The following is a 16,968-nucleotide window of genomic DNA, read 5'->3' as shown; positions in this document are numbered from 1 at the left end:
ATATTTTACCTGAGAACACAGAATAACTAATGGAGCTCTCTAATTGTCATATTTAGTGGCTGAGGTATAAGTCAGCAAAGGCATTTAACAGAGACTTTTCATTTTAGTGGGGGAAAAGATAGTGTAGGACAGAGATTAATTCATTCAACAAATGCTGATGGTAAAGAGGTGGGCATGATCAGCAAGGCTCCTGCTGGTCACTTTTGCTGGATGGTCTAGGGGTGAGAGATGGACAATATATGCATAAAACCAAAATAAAATACCAGCTAATGAATAATAAGTGTTCTGATGAAGATAAAACAGGGCTCTCTGATAAGGAGAGCTGCAGGGCTACTTTGAATTGGTCGGAGAAAGTATCTCTGGAGAGGAAGTTGAGGCTAGGACTGAAATAACTTATTAGTTTGTTTAAAATCACAGAATCATATTTTAAGGTTTGAGAGAGGTCAAGAGATGCTAAATTGGTCATTTATTATAAGCTTGCTAAAGTATTTGGTAATTTCCAGCAAAGAACATGTGGTGATCTGTAGTTGATATGTGTACTGGGGACTGTTAACAAGCTTGGTAGCTTGGTAGCTTGGTAGCTTGTTAACAGAGGAGAATATGGCAGAGGAGAAGAAAAATACAAAGTACTAATTCAAAAAACTTTCTGTTATTCACTTTTGGAGCTCTGGGGTGATAGAGTTTGGAAATGTTTTATAGGAGAGTTGGTGAAAGTTATATATCCTGATGTGGTCAGTTGTTAGCAAGTGAAGTTTTATGGTAATGTGAAGTTTTAAGTAGAAAACCATTTTATTTTCATTATCACTGAAAAACTGTAAGGTGTGCTGTGCTGGTAAGAGTAAACTGAACATATGTGAATCTTTGAGGCTTTTCCTTTGGACATTACTTTGATTTTTCAGAGCTATAGTTGTAGAAGAAAGGTCAATTACATTAAGTAGAATGTGTGTTCCTAAGACAATTTGTAAACTAGTGTTTAAAAGTCTGTTGGTTTATTATGGAAAACATGGGACATAAAAAACCTGGAAAGAATCTTTTTAAAAATGACTCAGTTTCATCATTCTTAATTAGCTATTTACATTTTGGAATTTTTTTCCTTACCATTTTTCTACACCTTTAAAAAATAGTCAACACACTATTTGTGTGTTGGGGGGCAGGTGCATACATATATAATTATTTGTAACTAAAATAATGACATGTGATTTTTATTATATCACCACAACTTCATGGAAAACATGATTTTCATTTACTGTATAATATTTCATCCTGTGGAATCTTTTTTACCAATACCCTATATGAACTTTTTTGCTCTCATGGCCTGTTTCTCCCAAAAGTAGAATCTGGGGTTAGGGGGTAGGAAGCTGCTTAGTGGGAGTTGTGGCTAATCATACTTTTTCTGTGGTATCCCAGCTTTGTAAGACAAAGCTACTTCTTAGTCTCAGGACAATTTTGGCTAAAACATGTCAAAGAATGTGCCATTTTGGTTTTGTTGGTGGAAAGTTGAATTTGAAGATTTTTGAAATAAAAATCATTGAGGTTTTAGTGCATCATATAATCACAAATTCCACCAAATATAATAACCAAAACTAAAATTTTAAGATCCCATCAAAAGAAAATTAGGAAAATTATAACAGTATTTTTTGTAGAATCTTAATTCCAACCTCTTTGTGACATATTAATCTTGATATTTCTAATAAATTAGGCAAGGATAGTATACAATTGTCCCTTGGTATCCTTGGGGTATTGGTTCCAGGACCTCCCATGGATACCAAAATCCACATATGCTTAAGTCCCTGATATGAAATGGCATAGTATTTGCATATATCCCATGCACATCCTTCTGTATACTTTAAATCATCTCTATATTGTTTATAATACCTAATATTATGTAAATGGTATGTTACACTGTATTTTAAAAAATTTATTTATTATTATTTTTTAGTTCTAAGATGTGTGGAGCATATACTGTATTGTTTAGGGAATAATTATAAGAAAAAGTCTGTATTTGTTCAGTACAGATGCAATTTTTTTCCAAAATATTTTCAACTTGCAGTTGGTTGAATCCATGGATGTGAAACCCACAGATATGGAGGGCTACTGTAACTTTTAAATTAGAAATATATTTCCCTAGCTATCTAGAGTATGCAAGAAAATAAAATACATAAATTATTTTTAATTAGTAAAAGTACACATAATAATTGTATCATTAAAATTCCTCATGTGGTATCTTAGTCCATTTCTGCTGCTATAACAAAAATACCTTAAACTGGGTAATTTATAAACAACAGAAATTTATTGCTCACAGTTCTGGAGGCTGGACAGTTCAAGATCAAGGCATCAGCAGATTTGGTGTCTGCTGAGTGCCCAGTCTCTGCTTACCAGATGGTGCCTCATTGCTGTGTCCTCACATGAGGAATGGGAAAAAGGAGCTCACAAGCTCCCTTGGGTCTCTTGTAAGGGCACTAATTGCCTCCCGAAGACCCCACCTATTCATATCACCACAATGGGGATTAGGTTTCAACATGAATTTTGGAGGGACACAAACATTCAAACCATAGGATGTGCTTCTTGGATTGTTTGTCTTGAATTTCTGTATACTTTCAACATGGCTGAAAGCTGAACTTTCTCCTTGGATATTTAAATTGAATTTCACTAGTTTAGTATCTTCTATTTACCTCTCATATGGTGCTAGTGGAATTAGAAATATGGTTTCTCTCAACCACACTTTGACAAGATGTATCAAACACCTTTAAACAAATTTATATACTTTATCTCAATTTAAAATCTGTATATTATTTCTAAAGAAGTAATTGGCCAAGTATGTAAAGATTAGTGCACAAGAATATAGCCTTACTTATAAAAGTGAAATACTGGAAACAACTTTAATGCCCAGTACTTAGGGATGAGTTAAGTAAAGTGTGGTATATTTATATAATGGAATATTATGAAGCTATTAAAATTATTGTGCTAGCTGTATTTTTAATTTGGGAAAGTTATCACAATATAATGTAGATACATTGGCCTGTTATATGAAGTAATTTGATATTTATAGTTAAATATCGGTGAATGTCTACCAAGGAGAATAATTTACTTGTCATTATTAAAATTGAGTCCCTCTTCCTTGTAATTGAAAGGCACTGGAACCATTTGTCTCTTGAGACTACTCTCAGTTTGTTTATTTTAAGCATGTAAAATGATATTTTACCTCCATTTGCTATGGCAGAGAAACAAGTACCTAATTCACTTAAAAGTATCATTATACCTTTAAAATATACATTAAGAAGACTGAGATACATTTCTATTTTATACTTAAAAATTTTTGTCTTATCTGCTTATCTTGAATCTGGATGTGGTACTGGATTTGAAAATTTGCAGGAATTTAAAGCTGGGGATTTGTACTGAGCTTTGGTTGTTAGAGCCACTTCATTTGTACCAGTGGACTGCTCAGCTACGAGGCCTACTGGATTTCCAGTTCTCCAATGAATAAATTCTAGCCTCATTCCTTGTGAGAGAGCCCACAGTCATTCTACCCAGAAGCTAGAGTCTTGGCCTTAAACCACAGTCTCCTTTGATAGGACCCTCCATACTGTGGCCAGACCCTTGTGAGGCAGAACACCTGGTTTTCTCCACCAAGCCTATACAGATGGGTGTCCTTGGAGCCCCTGACCAGCCATTTCTTGGCCAGAATCCCTCACTTTTGAGATCCAAGAAATCTTGTACTAAGAGAATTCGTATCTTCCCTGTCTGCCTGATACTCCTGTTTTGGGGTTTGCTTTTAGACATGTGTCCCAAGGACTTGCCCTCATTTGGCAGGTATGTTCTGAATCCACATTGAGTTGAATATTTGCCCAAACTCCAGATCTCAGTCTTGCCGATGGAGGCCTGATTCCCTACAGCCTGCTGTGTTGGAGAGTGCCTAGGGAAGGAAACTTGAAGTGATTGAGTTGGAAAATCCAGTAAACAAATTCACACTGTTACAGTTTGAGTCAAGAGAATATAAGGAAGAAGTGAACAAAAAGGTAAGAGGTATTGAGACTAAAGTCTTCATCTCTACACCACATGCTTGATAAGTGAATGTTGTTATTGTAGCTTGAAACCAAAAGATGGTAAAAGGAGGATCAGGAGTGGAATTGAAGTGATGGAAAATTGATCTCTTGTGGAAGCCATTTGGTCATGTGAAGAGTACTTCAACCCCCTTTATCTTGGCAAGAGTGTGCCTGACATTACCAACCTGCCCTTCATTAATGAACATAACTCATAAATAAGAAATGAACTAGAAACCATCAGGAGAAAGCATTAACATACTGTGTTGAAATTGTTACCAATGTAGAGTGGACATTGCAGGGCTCAGCTCATTAGACCTATTGATGCCTCCGTGATCATTCATTCATCCATTCATTTATTCAGTCACGTGGCAAACAGGGCAACTGGCTCCGGGGGTTATAATAGTGAACAAAATAGACACATACCTTCCCTCACTGAGCTTGCAGCCTAGTCCGGGAAACAAACAATTAAAGTGCAATCTAAATGCTATGGTAGGGTGTCAGGGTCTACTGTTCTGGAGCAAGGGACATTTACACTGAGACCTGAAGAATTAATAGGAGTTAGCCAGAAGAAGGGGCTTAGCAGTGGCAACTGGCGGTTTAGTGACTGATTTTACAGACAGTGATATTTGTTTCTCTTTAAATTTCTTTCTAGGATGTCCAGTTCTTCTCCACAATGAATGAGTGTCACTATGATAAGCGTATGGACTTTTTTTATAATAGGAGCAACTCTGACACTGCCGATGAGTGGACAGGAACGACACTTGTGATTGTTTTGTGTGTTGGAACGTTTTTCTGCCTGTTTATTTTTTTTTCTAATTCTCTGGTTATTGCAGCAGTGATCAAAAACAGAAAGTTCCATTTCCCCTTCTACTACCTGTTGGCTAACTTGGCTGCTGCGGATTTCTTTGCTGGCATTGCCTATGTATTCCTGATGTTTAACACTGGCCCTGTTTCAAAAACTTTGACTGTCAACCGCTGGTTTCTCCGCCAGGGGCTTTTGGACACTAGCTTGACTGCCTCCCTGACCAATTTGCTGGTTATTGCCGTGGAGAGGCACATGTCAATCATGAGGATGCGGGTCCACAGTAACCTAACCAAAAAGAGGGTGACGCTGCTCATTTTGTTCATCTGGGCCATCGCCATCTTCATGGGGGCTGTCCCCACACTGGGCTGGAATTGCATCTGCAACCTATCTGCCTGCTCCTCCCTGGCCCCCATTTACAGCAGGAGTTACCTCATTTTCTGGACTGTGTCCAACCTCATGGCCTTCTTCATCATGGTTGTAGTGTACCTGCGGATCTACATGTACGTCAAGAGGAAAACCAACGTCTTGTCTCCACATACAAGTGGGTCCATCAGCCGCCGGAGGACACCAGTGAAGCTAATGAAGACGGTGATGATTGTCTTAGGTAAGAGGAACCAAGTGAGCCCTTATTCCCATTCATTCAGCAAATCTTTCTTGAGCACCTATTGTGTAAAAGACACTTACTAGGCAGTGAGAATGCAGCAGTGAACAAGAACAGACATAAATTCCCACCCACCTGGAGCTTATACTCTAGTAGGGGAAAATAAAATAAGTATCCTAATTGGAATAAACAACATAATTAAAATTTATAAAATAAATGAATCTTAGGCAAAAAAAAATTAATCAGGGAAGGGAGATAAGGAGTGTTAATCAGTTATAGTTTGCAATTTTAAAAAGCGTGGATGAGGGACACATAGAAGATGATCTTTGAAGGGCCGGCCCATGGCTCACTTGGGAGAGTGCGGTGCTGATAACACCAAGGCCACGGGTTCGGATCCTATATAGGGATGGCCGGTTAGCTCACTGGCTGAGCGTGGTGCTGACAACATCAAGTCAAGGGTTAAGATCCCTTTACCAGTCATCTTTATTAAAAAAAAAATAAGATGATCTTTGAGCAGAGATGTGAAGGTAGTAAGGGAGCAAACCCTGTGGGTGTCTGGGGAGGGGTGTTCCAGGTGGAAGCTGCAGGAAGCACAGGGGCCCTGAACAGAAGAAGACCAGTGTGGCTGGAGTGGAGTGAGCAGGGGAGGAGAGGAGATGAGGCCAGAGAGCTGGTGGGGGGAGGGTGGGGCCACTCACAGTATGTAAGGCCATGTAGTTATCAGGACTTTGGCTTTTCTGAGTGGGATGAGAAGCTATTGGAAGGTTTTGAATGAGGGAGTGACACGATCTGACTTAAATTTTAAGGGTATCTCTCTGGCTGCTATTTTAAGAGAATGCTATAGTGGGTAGGAGCAAAAAGAGGAATATCGCTTCAGAGGGATTTCAGTACTCAGATCCTAGCAGCCAGAGGACAGTTGGAGGTGATGGTCACATTCTGGATATTATTAAAAGATAGAATTGATAGGATTTGCTGATGGGGAAGCAAATCCTATCATAGGGGAAGGTGAGAGGAGGAGGTGAAAGTGGGTAATGTCACTGAGATGGGGAAGACTGAAGAGGAAGAGCTTTGGGGGGAAGGTCAGAAGTTTGGTTTTGGATGAGCTAAATCTAGGATCCTTTTGGACATCCAAGTGGAGTGGCAATCCTATTGAGTAGGTATTTGTGTGTATATGAGTCAGGAATTCAGGATTTAGGTCTGGGCTGGAGATGTACATTTGAGACTCATTGGGGGGAAGAAATGGTATTTTATTTTATTTTATTTATTTATATATTTATTTTGTTACCGGTAAGGGATCGCAACCTCGGCACAGTGAGTGCACAGGCCATCCCTGTATAGGATCCGAACCAACGGCCTTGGTGATAGTAGCGCCTTGGTGATAGTAGCGCCGCACTCTCCCGACTGAGCCATGGGGCCGGCACAGAAATGGTATTTTAAATGACAAGACTGCATAAGCTCACCATGATAGCGAATGTGGCTGTAGAATAGGGAGGACAAGGTGTGAGCCTTGGTGCACTCCAGTGTAAGGACATTGGGAAGGCAAGGAGCCCCAGGAGGAGGAACCAGAAAACCCAGGAGATTCTGGAGGGCTAGAGGCCAAGAGAAGAAAGCAGACAAGGGAAGGGAGCATTGACAGTGTTGATGTGTTAATCAGAGGTGGGGGAAGACAAGGTCTTACTGGGTGTAGCAAAGTGGTGGGTTTTTGATGACTTTGAGAAGATCAGAGTTGGTATTTCTGAGAGCCTGATTAGAGTAAAATTGAGAAAGGGAGGAGAGGCTTTGGAAGTGTTAGGACAGCTCTGAGAAGTTTTGCCTTATACTGTGATCCCTGAACCAAGAAGACATATCTGGTGTGGTAGAATTTTTCCTTTTTTTTTTGTTTTCTCTGTGGTAGGTGGCCTATTGCACCTAATTCGAACCCTAGGTTACAGGTAGAATTTCTGGTGTGTGGGCAAACAAGATCTTTTGTGGTTTCATAGGCCCTGTGTTCTAAGGCAGAGAGGCCTTTTCTTACTAAGTGTGGTGGCTGCTGCAATGGAGACCATTACTGAGAGAGGTCCAGGAGTATATTCCTGTCATGTCCCAGTGTAAGGGTATTATAAAATGAACTCTTGGGAAATAGTTCACATTAGAGGATGCAGAGTGTGTGTGGTGTGGTACAGAAATCATCATAATGTCTCTAGATCCTGAGACTTTTAGTAAGGTTTGGAGGTCAACAGACACACAGTATGATTGTTAGAATAATTTCAAACTGAGAGTTTATTTAACAAATATTTATATAGCACTTACTATGTGCCAACCATTGTCCTAAGGGTTTTTACAAATATTAACTTATTTAACCCTGTGAGGTAGGTGCAACTATCCCCATGTACCAGATGAAGAAACTGAGTGAGTTTAAGCAATGTGCCTACTAAAGTCACTCAGCTTTTAATGGTGGAACCAAGACTCACTGAGCAGTTGGCCTGGAGAGTCTATGCGTTTAACACCACACTCTGTGGCTAGTTTTGATGTATTTGGAGTTTTCACTGGTCTCCTCTTTGTCCTGTCTTCTGCTTTGACCACCTCATACTTCTTTGAGTACCTTGACAAGAACATAGACAAGAACAAGAAAGTAAGAATTCACATTAATGTATGTTTCCACTCTTGAGCTAGAGAGGATGTTAATGCTTTTTGTAAAGAGAGAAGTTTGGTATTTATATAGGTCATATCAATGAACTGTGCTACTTTCTCTGCTTAACTTGTAGGCATGATCATTTGCTTGACTATGTGTCTTGAGAAGTTACCTGCCTGCTTAAGAAGAAAACTTCCTTTTTCAGCGTATTATATAGTATACAGCACAAGATAGGAAAGACTTCTGTAAAATCCCAGGTGACAAGAACAGGACTCTGAGACAGTCATGGTCACTTGCTTCAGTTTCATATGGAACTGGCACAGTTATGGCAGGGTTTAAAATAAAGGAACTGTGTGGTCTGGGCAGGTATGGTGTTGGCTAAGAAAAAAACTGGAATAAACAGTAAACTTGCCAAGTAAGATATGAGAAGTAGTGGGATTGAGGTGAAACAACATTGGGGAATTGGTTAACAGCAGGCAGACAGTTTGGTGTTGAGGACCTGAGGAAGTTGCTCAGTGGTGAGACAGAGGCATCTAGTTGAAGATGGGAAGTTCGGGGACAGGGAAACGAAACTGGAGAGCTAGGTGGGGTAAAGTTTTTAAGAGTTCTAGCTCCTGGTTTCCTTGGATAACAGGAGAATTGGGTTTTAGCCCCAACTCTTTCATTTTCTACAAGGGTGACATTAAGCACATTAGCTTACCTTTTCTTGCTTAAATTTCTTCATCTGAGGTGAAATAGGTAATCTTCAATTTCCTTCCAAGTTATACAGTTCAGGGATCCTATTATAAGAATAAGTAACCAAAGATGGGGATGCAAAGGAAGAAAGAGGAATGCGTGTGCATGCATGCATGTATCTGTGCACGCACATGCGTGTGAGATAGAGAGAGAGAATCTTGTGGGGCAGCAGCCAACACAGAGTTCTGTGGCTGACTGTGTGTCAAAGCACAGAGCCTCTTTCCCTGAGAGCACACACATACCATAGTGTCTTCCTAAGGAGGAAGCCCCAATTGCTATACATAATACATGTAAATATTCAGCTGCCTAAAAACAGCATCTCCCAACAATGATATATTAGAAAAATCAACAGTGCTGGTATCTATCATCATTGTAGTCACTGGTTCTGAGTATGTGGGGAATGAACAGAGTAATACTAATTTCTTTAATGATTACATGATTTAAATATCTTCATGATAAAATGCTAAACCTTTCTATCCTTGATATATATTTTTTGTAGGGAAAGTTCATTTAAGATTAAATCCTAATGTTTCTTACAAACACTCTTGTTTTATAGCAGGGAGTGGGGGATGGCTGGCCAATACAGGGGTCAAACCCTGGACCTTGGTGTTATTAGTATCATGCTCTAACCAACTGAGCTAACCAGTCAGCCCAAACACTCTTTAAATATTAGACAATCAGTCAATAAAACATATTGTCTATTAAACAGCATCTAAGAGGCATATGGTTTCATGAATTCAGTGAGCTTAATCTTGTTTCGGAGAAGAAGGAAAGCATGGACAGGAGCTGTGCAGTTGGAGAAAGCATCTTAGAGGGCTTGGAGTATAATGTGGAAGGATAGGTGGAATTCATATGGTCAGGAGGAAAAGACGTTCTAAGTAGGAGAGAAACAGCATAATCGAAAATGTGGTGATAGAGACATGTTGTTTAGTTTGCTCTTTTTTTTTTTTTTTTTTTTTTTTTTGGCAGCTGGCTGGTACAGGGATCCAACCCTGGACCTTGGTGGAAATGTCTAAAGCTTGTATTGTACCACAAGGAAGGCCCTATGGAGCATAGATGCTTGTTGTGGTTCAGTGGAAACTAGCTCAGCTGTGAGCTAGAGAAGTTTAGTTAGTTACCCTCTTTGGAAGGAGAGAGGTAGATCAGATGACCTTTGTTTCCTTTTCAGCTTTAGAATTTTGGTTGAACACAAAAGCACACAGAAATGGATGGGGAGCAGATTCTTTCCTTGAGGGTGGTGGTAGTGATGATGTTGGTGTGAGTTTTAAATCTGTGCATGATTGGAAAGGCATCTGGGCATCATGTTCCCATTTCAGCAGCCCTGAGGCAGAATGCTTGGTCACTTCTGGGTTATGATGTGTGATGGGGCCCTTTATGTGAAAGAAATTGCTTATTGAATGTTCTCATCGAAAAGACATTGGAGACATATGATCCTGCTTTCCAAAGGGCACTAAGGCCTGCCAAAGAGAGAGTTTTGAAATCTTACCTGTCAACAAGGCTAAACAACTACAGCAACCAAACACACAAGAAACCCCATGTGAGCTTCTCATTTATTGTCAAACAACACACCATGTGAGCTGTGCACACAGAAATGGTCTCAACTTTCTCTTATTTTTGAAATGTCTTGAATACAAAAGAAAAGAACGAGTAAAATGATTTGCACACCATTCTTCTGAAGTGTTCCATGAAGCTTCCTGTCTCTTGGGGTGATGTTTTCCAAACTGTGAGTTGTGACCTGCTAGTGAGATTATAAACAACACTTTTTTTTTAATGACATAAAAAGAAGAGAAAATGTCAGAATACCTTGCATTTAATAGGTATAAGGATTGTTTCATAACCTTTCTTTTTGTATGTGTGTATATATGTACTGGATTGTGATATAAAATGTATTTCTTACCATGGGTTATGGTCAAGAACATTTGAAAAGCCATGTTCTTAGGGTCAAGGTTTCTTTTCTGGCTAATAAGGACAGAACTTTTTAAAAATATGAAACATCATTGTTAAGGGCCTTTGAAAAGGTTTGTGGTAATTGAAACAAGGAGCTGGATGTTTTTCTTCTCACCTTTTCCTCCCTTCTGTCCATGTAGGTTAATGCTAAATCCTCCTTTTCCTTCTTTCAAGGGAGAGAGGAAGAAGGCAAAGTGATGTTAAGGGAGGAACCAGTACCCGGAGTTCTCATGCTAGGAGGAAATAGGTGAAAATTGAGTACTGTAAAGAGCCTTGCTAGGGTACTAATAGTGTTCATACATGATGTTTCTGCAGTACTGTGCCCCTTTCAGTGCTTTAATACATTGTTTTTATTTGGTCTCATGGAAATCCTGCAAAGTAAGTAGGGAAGTATTATCCTGTTTTCCTGCCACTCCCTTAGATATGTCCTATGCTCAAGCTATAATGATTTATAGAGCCCTATTTTGCCTCTCTATGCCTTTGCACATGTTGGAATACCTTTCCCCTTGTTCTGCCTGGAAATTCCCATTCATCTTGTAATACCTACCTAGGGTCTACCTTCTTTCTTTGCCCTCTCTGGGTAATCTGATTACTGCCTCCTTTGGGTCACTTCTCAATCTTGTCCACACCTCAGTTAGTGCACTTAATTGTTTATATGCCTGGTGTTTTTGTTGTTGTTGTTGTTGTTTTAACTAAGATGTGCACACTTCGAAGTCAAGGACTGTAACTTATTTATCTATCTTTGCATATCTAACAGGTAGCACTCTGTCTGGCACATACTTGTTGAGATTATAATAGAATGAGTAAATGAGGAAATTGAGGTTTAGGGAAGTTAAGTGGTTTTTCAAAAGTTGGAACTAAAAGTAGAACCCAGATTTCCTCACTTCCAGCTTGGCCTTGGCAGGCTCTGGCCGGGACATGGCTGTGACAATGGGGTAGACAATGGCAGGAATGAGTGGATATCCCATTTTATAATATGAGAAACTGATGTCTCAGAAGGGCAAGTGATTATAATATCAGGGAAAGGAGAAAAGAAATGAATATCTCTTGAGTGCCTCCTATGATGAGATAAGCATGTTCCATGTTTTCAGGATTTTATTTCACTTAACCCTCACAACAACGCTGTGGGGATCAATTTTACAGATAAGCTCAAGCAGACTCAAGTGTCTTGCCCATAGACCTGTCCTGGTAAAAATATTGATAGTTAATATTCATTGTGTGCTATATGTGGTTCTGAACAATTTACATGTTTTATTTCGTTTAGTATTCATGACAACCCTGTCAGGGAGGTTCTGTTGTTATTACCAGATGAGGTCACTGAGGCCCAGAGAGGTTCAGTGTCTTGCTCAAGATAAATAGCAAAGCTGAGATTCAAACCAAGCAGATTGGCTTCAGACCCAACTCTTCACTGTCAGTTAATAGCTTTTTTTTTTTCTTTTTTTTTTTTTGGTGGCTGGCTGGTATAGGGATCTGAACCCTTGACCTTGGTGTTATCAGCACCATGCTGTAACCAAGTGAGCTAACTAGCTGGCCCAATTAATAGCCTCTTGTAAGTGATGGAGCTAGAAGGATGTGGATCCAAGTCATGAGGCTTATACTGTATCTCCCTTGATTTCAATTTAAATGTATTCCTATAAAGTCATGTGATCTTTCAGTGTTTAGCTCACCCTTGATTTGTTCTGAAGATTTTGCTGCGTGATAGTGGCAGTTATAACAACATCTCCTGGGGAATGACAGGTCCATACTCTTTAAATTTCATGCTTATTTAAATAAATGGTAAGAGTAGGGTCTTTGGAGTCAGGGAGTGAACTAGATTTAAATCCTGCCTTTGTCACTTCTAAGTTGTGTGACCCTGCACAATTTACCTAACCTCTCTGTGACTTAGTTTCCTAATCTGTAAGATGGGGTTAATACCTTTGGAATGGTGAGGTTTTGAGGATTCAAAGATAATGTACATAAAGCATCTAGTATAGTGCATGATACATAGTAAGCACTAAGTAAACATTAGCTACTCTTCTTAGACCTTAGTTTTCTCTGAAGAGCCTTGTTCTGTTTTTAAGCAGAGTGCACTTTTAACCCTAGTAATGTCACCACGTACCCTGGAGATGGACTAAAGGCCTACTGTTGGTGCCATTGTGATAGCTCATTTTGTAATATGGACCAATAGCCAAGAGGAAGCTGGTCGGGTGTGCTTTGCAAAGGCTGTACAAATGGTACCAGCTCTGTTACCAGAGACTCAGGCCAGTCTGAACACGTGGTCACCACAGAACTGAAAAACTGTGAGGTTGCATTGCTAGTCCCTATAAACCATTCTCACTCCCATGAAGTTCTGTTAATGATCCGTCTCTGACAAATGATCTCTGCATTAATAATTCATTTCACTTTTGCAATATTATGAATAAAACATTGTAAAGGAGACCCTGACCACCAAGCATTAGCTTGATAAGAGTCCTGTAACACAGCACCAACATTTTGTGTGTAAGGCATTCCTCCTAAGGAACTGTTTCCATCTTACTAAGAAATCCTACCAGCGTACCTAGTTAGTCACGTGCTATTATCACTTTTGCTAGGATTGGGAAATTTGCCCTGTGTCTGAAAAGAATCTGGACCAGAACCCAGGCCTTTTGACATTGTTCATGGGCTTTATCAATGAGATATTCTTGCTCAATTAAAAGAGAGAGAGAGAGAGAGAGGCGTGCACTCACATGCACACACACACACGCACATGCACACACACGCACACACACACTTTGACACCAGGAGGCAAAAGAAACTAACCAGAGTCCCTGGGAATTCTGAAACATTTGTTTTCAGCTTTCATAGTCTTGTAGTTGCTTCTGCAGCACAGAAGCTTGCCTTTAACGTTTGCCGCATTGCATGCCTTAGTAATCAAATATCTGTAAAAAAACAAAACAAAACACAATTGAAGCTTTGCCTTAAGAAATGCTGAGTGAAATGAACAGATTGTTGGCATGCAGGGGCTCTCTTGTTGCTGTGAGTAGAATCATATCAGACGGGGAAGGACTAATTCTTCTGAGTCAAGGCATCCAGGTATCAATACTTAGAACATCGAGTCCCGGGGTGTTCCTGGGGTGTTCCCAGGGTGTATGTACTTTTGTCTTGAAACAGCTACCCACAGGGTTATCTTTGTTGCAAATGATTTTCTGTGTCCTTCATGACTTTGAAACAAGGTCTTATGGTGGGGCGGGGGGGGGCAGGGGGATTTGCTTCCAGGCCAAGCTTTACAGTGAGTGAATACAAAAATGTAATTGCCTCTCAGATGCTGCCCCGACAGTACAGCTGGGTGCACCCCCTCCCATTCTGAGGGGGAACATGGGCGTTGAGATTACCTCAGTGTCTGATGTTAAAAGGAAGGCAGCTTCAAATTTTAAAAAGTCCCGAGTTGTGTACCATTCCATCCCCCTTTTCATATGGCCACCTTGATACCTTTTCCACCATGATGTTTTTAGGAGTCTGTCTTCTTCTGCCTCTGCCATATGTCATCTCAAGTCTGGCTCTTGCTTCTTGTTGTTTTTTTTTTTTTTTTTCCTACTTCACTGTTCCAGATGCCTCCTTTTGCAGTTAGTTCAAAAATTATTTTTCCAAAGCGCTGTCCTTGTTTCCCTTGCTATCCCTCCTCCCATTTCCTCCATAGAGCCTTTTGTTTTGTTACACTAAATGCACTTGGCTTCTTTTATTCCCCTTTCACGCCCCTTTCTTCAGAACTTTTTTCTGGCTTTTCTTTTTAGAAACCTGAAACCTCCTCTTCAGCTGGAACAAATAATTATTGAATATTTTCTGAGTGCAGGTACAGAAACACGTCTCAAATTTGGCCACTTTGAGATGATTTAGGGAGAGGTTTCATTGCATCCAACCCTCCTGCCAACACCCGACCTTCTGGAAAGTTCAGAACTCAGTAATGCCCTCTGTCAGGGCCTGATTTCTGTCAAAGAGAATGTGGTGTCTGTTACATATCCCACCATCAGCTAATTTAACACCTGGAGTAGTATGGTGTGTGCTGACCTGTGGTAGAATTTTATCAAATTCCATGTTAACATTGTTTGTACTTTGAAAATTTCAACTGAAGACTGCTGTGTTCAGCAAACCAGTTGGGTGGGGATCGGGAGTAGAGGGTGTTTGCTGGAATCATGGCCTGTCACGGACCTAGTGGTCAACATAGAAGCTGAAATCAAGGGCAGGAGACCCAGGAAGTGTTGGCCGGGGATACCACAGGCGAGCAGCCTTTCTTCCCTCCTGCTCTGGCAGTTTCCTCCAGCCCAGCACCCGCTCTCCAGTGCCAGCGCATTGTCATTGATAGCTCTGCAGAGCATATGAAGGAAAGATCCCATTACCTTGAAGAATCAAAATCTGTTGAGAGATTTGACCAAGTTCACCTTATAAATCATTGCTCGTGCTGTGGCCAGAGCTCTGCACTTCCTAGTTCCTGCGTCTTCTAGTAGGTCCCAACTTCTTGCCCTGGTGAAATAAACCTGTCCTTGGATGTCTGAGGAACAGTGATAGACAACGAGGATTATTTGCTTGTTTTTGTCAAGTCAGAGTTCTCCACCCAACAGTGGGCCTATTTTATTCTTCATGTTTTCTGAACAAGAAGATATTTCTGTTTTTTATATTTTCTCATCATAAACCTTTATTGACTGCCTGACAGGTTTTAGGCAGTATATTAACCGAAAGACATGGCCTCTACCCTGGGAAAGGCATTTTGAATCTGTACTTGCTCTAGTGTTTTATGGTTGTCAGGAAATGACCAAGGCTTATGTGTCAATGGTTTGTGTACACCCAAATGTGTACCCCATTACATAGAGGTAGGTATGCTGTGTGTGGCTTTTCATATGTATAATTCATAGGGAACCCTAGTTATGGGTTTATCTGAGGAAATGAGGCACTTACCCAAAAAAGATAACTAAAGGAACAAAGATATACACACAAAGACCAAGTGAAAGGGTACAGACAAAAATACGCCATGGGTTTGGATAGTCCATGGCCTCCTTGAAGAGGTAGGAGATAAGTCCAGACCTCAGTGTAACAAGTGGAGAAGAAAGGGTAAAGCATTGCAGACAGGAGGAAAGGTAGGGCAGGAGGCAGGGAGCCTGCAGGTGGGATGGGGAGACAGAATACACCCTGGAATAAAGGGTGTGAACAGTAATGACAATCTGGTGTGAAAGGCATACTGAAGCCAGAGAATAGAAGGCCTTGAATCCTAAGATCATGTGGATTTTATTGTCAAATGTCTAATAGAGACCACGGAGATAACATAGCTTTGTGAATTGGGCCTGGGTTGGGGATAATGCAGTAAGTAGGGAGGGTTGATGCCTGTGGCTAACTGGGCAGATCATGCCCTGTGTAAACACATTCAGATTTCAATTTTTGTTAAAAAACTATGCAGGCCAAATTAAACAGGTCTGTGGCTGGTCATCAGCCCACAGCTAAACTGCCTCATCTGGCAATGAAGAGCCCCTATAGGGTCTTGAGGGTATTGATGGGCTGAGAGGAAGGTGGGAGTTAAGAAATGCAAAGCAGAGTTTTGGGAAGATGAGAAGTGGGTTGCAGAGAGAGAGATCACTTAGGAGACTGCTGGGAGAGTCCCAAGGCTCCAGGGGTGCTGCTTCGCTCAGATGCCAGAGAGAAGCAGAGCTGGGCTGCCATAACAGACACTGCAGAAAAGCACCCCTGTCAGGAGCAGGCTGCGTCTGCACTGGGAGGGGGAGCAGAAGAGGAGCAGGCCAGTGGGGTGTGAGCTTGCAGGAATCTAGCAGGAAGCAGAGATGGAAAAAGTAGGTGTTGAAGCCCAAGACACCTAGAAGCAGGAAGCAGGGATCTGTCATGGGAACTAGGAGTCTGAGGCAGGGAATGGGTAAGGACAAGATTGGGTCTAATCAAACCTTCCACTTTTCTTAAGGCCTCTGAACTTTGCCCTTTCTCATCTCCCAGCTGACCTAACAGTGCTTGCTGCCTTCATCTGGCATGAACTCCTCTAATTTCCCTCTCTTCACCACCTCAGTCAACCTTCAGGGGCCCCTTCCTTACCTTCTAGTTTCTCCTAGAGTCCGCTACTTCCAGCCCGGAGCCTACTCTCATCTTTATTCTTGCTCTCCTGTGTGTTTGAGCATTAAAAAAATATAACCTCTTAGTTGTTTAGAGCACTGCCTTGTAACACCAAAGTCAAGAATTCTGATCCCCATGCTGGCCAGCCACCAAAAAAATAAAA

At 40.8% G+C, this 16,968-nt stretch overlaps 1 protein-coding gene across 1 annotated transcript in view; it reads left to right on the top strand.

Moving 5' to 3' along the window:
- Nucleotides 1-4,716: 4,716 nt before the first annotated feature.
- The window catches only part of LPAR3 (lysophosphatidic acid receptor 3), a 48,359-nt gene continuing 36,107 nt past the window's right edge, over nt 4,717-16,968 (top strand). The window contains exon 1 of the mRNA XM_063103616.1: nt 4,717-5,452. Within this exon, the coding sequence (XP_062959686.1) occupies nt 4,717-5,452 (736 nt within the window). The remainder of the gene's footprint in view (nt 5,453-16,968) is intronic.

Source organism: Cynocephalus volans, chromosome 8, assembly GCF_027409185.1.
Source record: "Cynocephalus volans isolate mCynVol1 chromosome 8, mCynVol1.pri, whole genome shotgun sequence".
Lineage (NCBI taxonomy): Eukaryota > Metazoa > Chordata > Mammalia > Dermoptera > Cynocephalidae > Cynocephalus > Cynocephalus volans.
The sequence above is the reverse complement of the archived record's forward strand: the minus strand, read 5'-3'. Positions and strand labels throughout refer to the sequence as shown.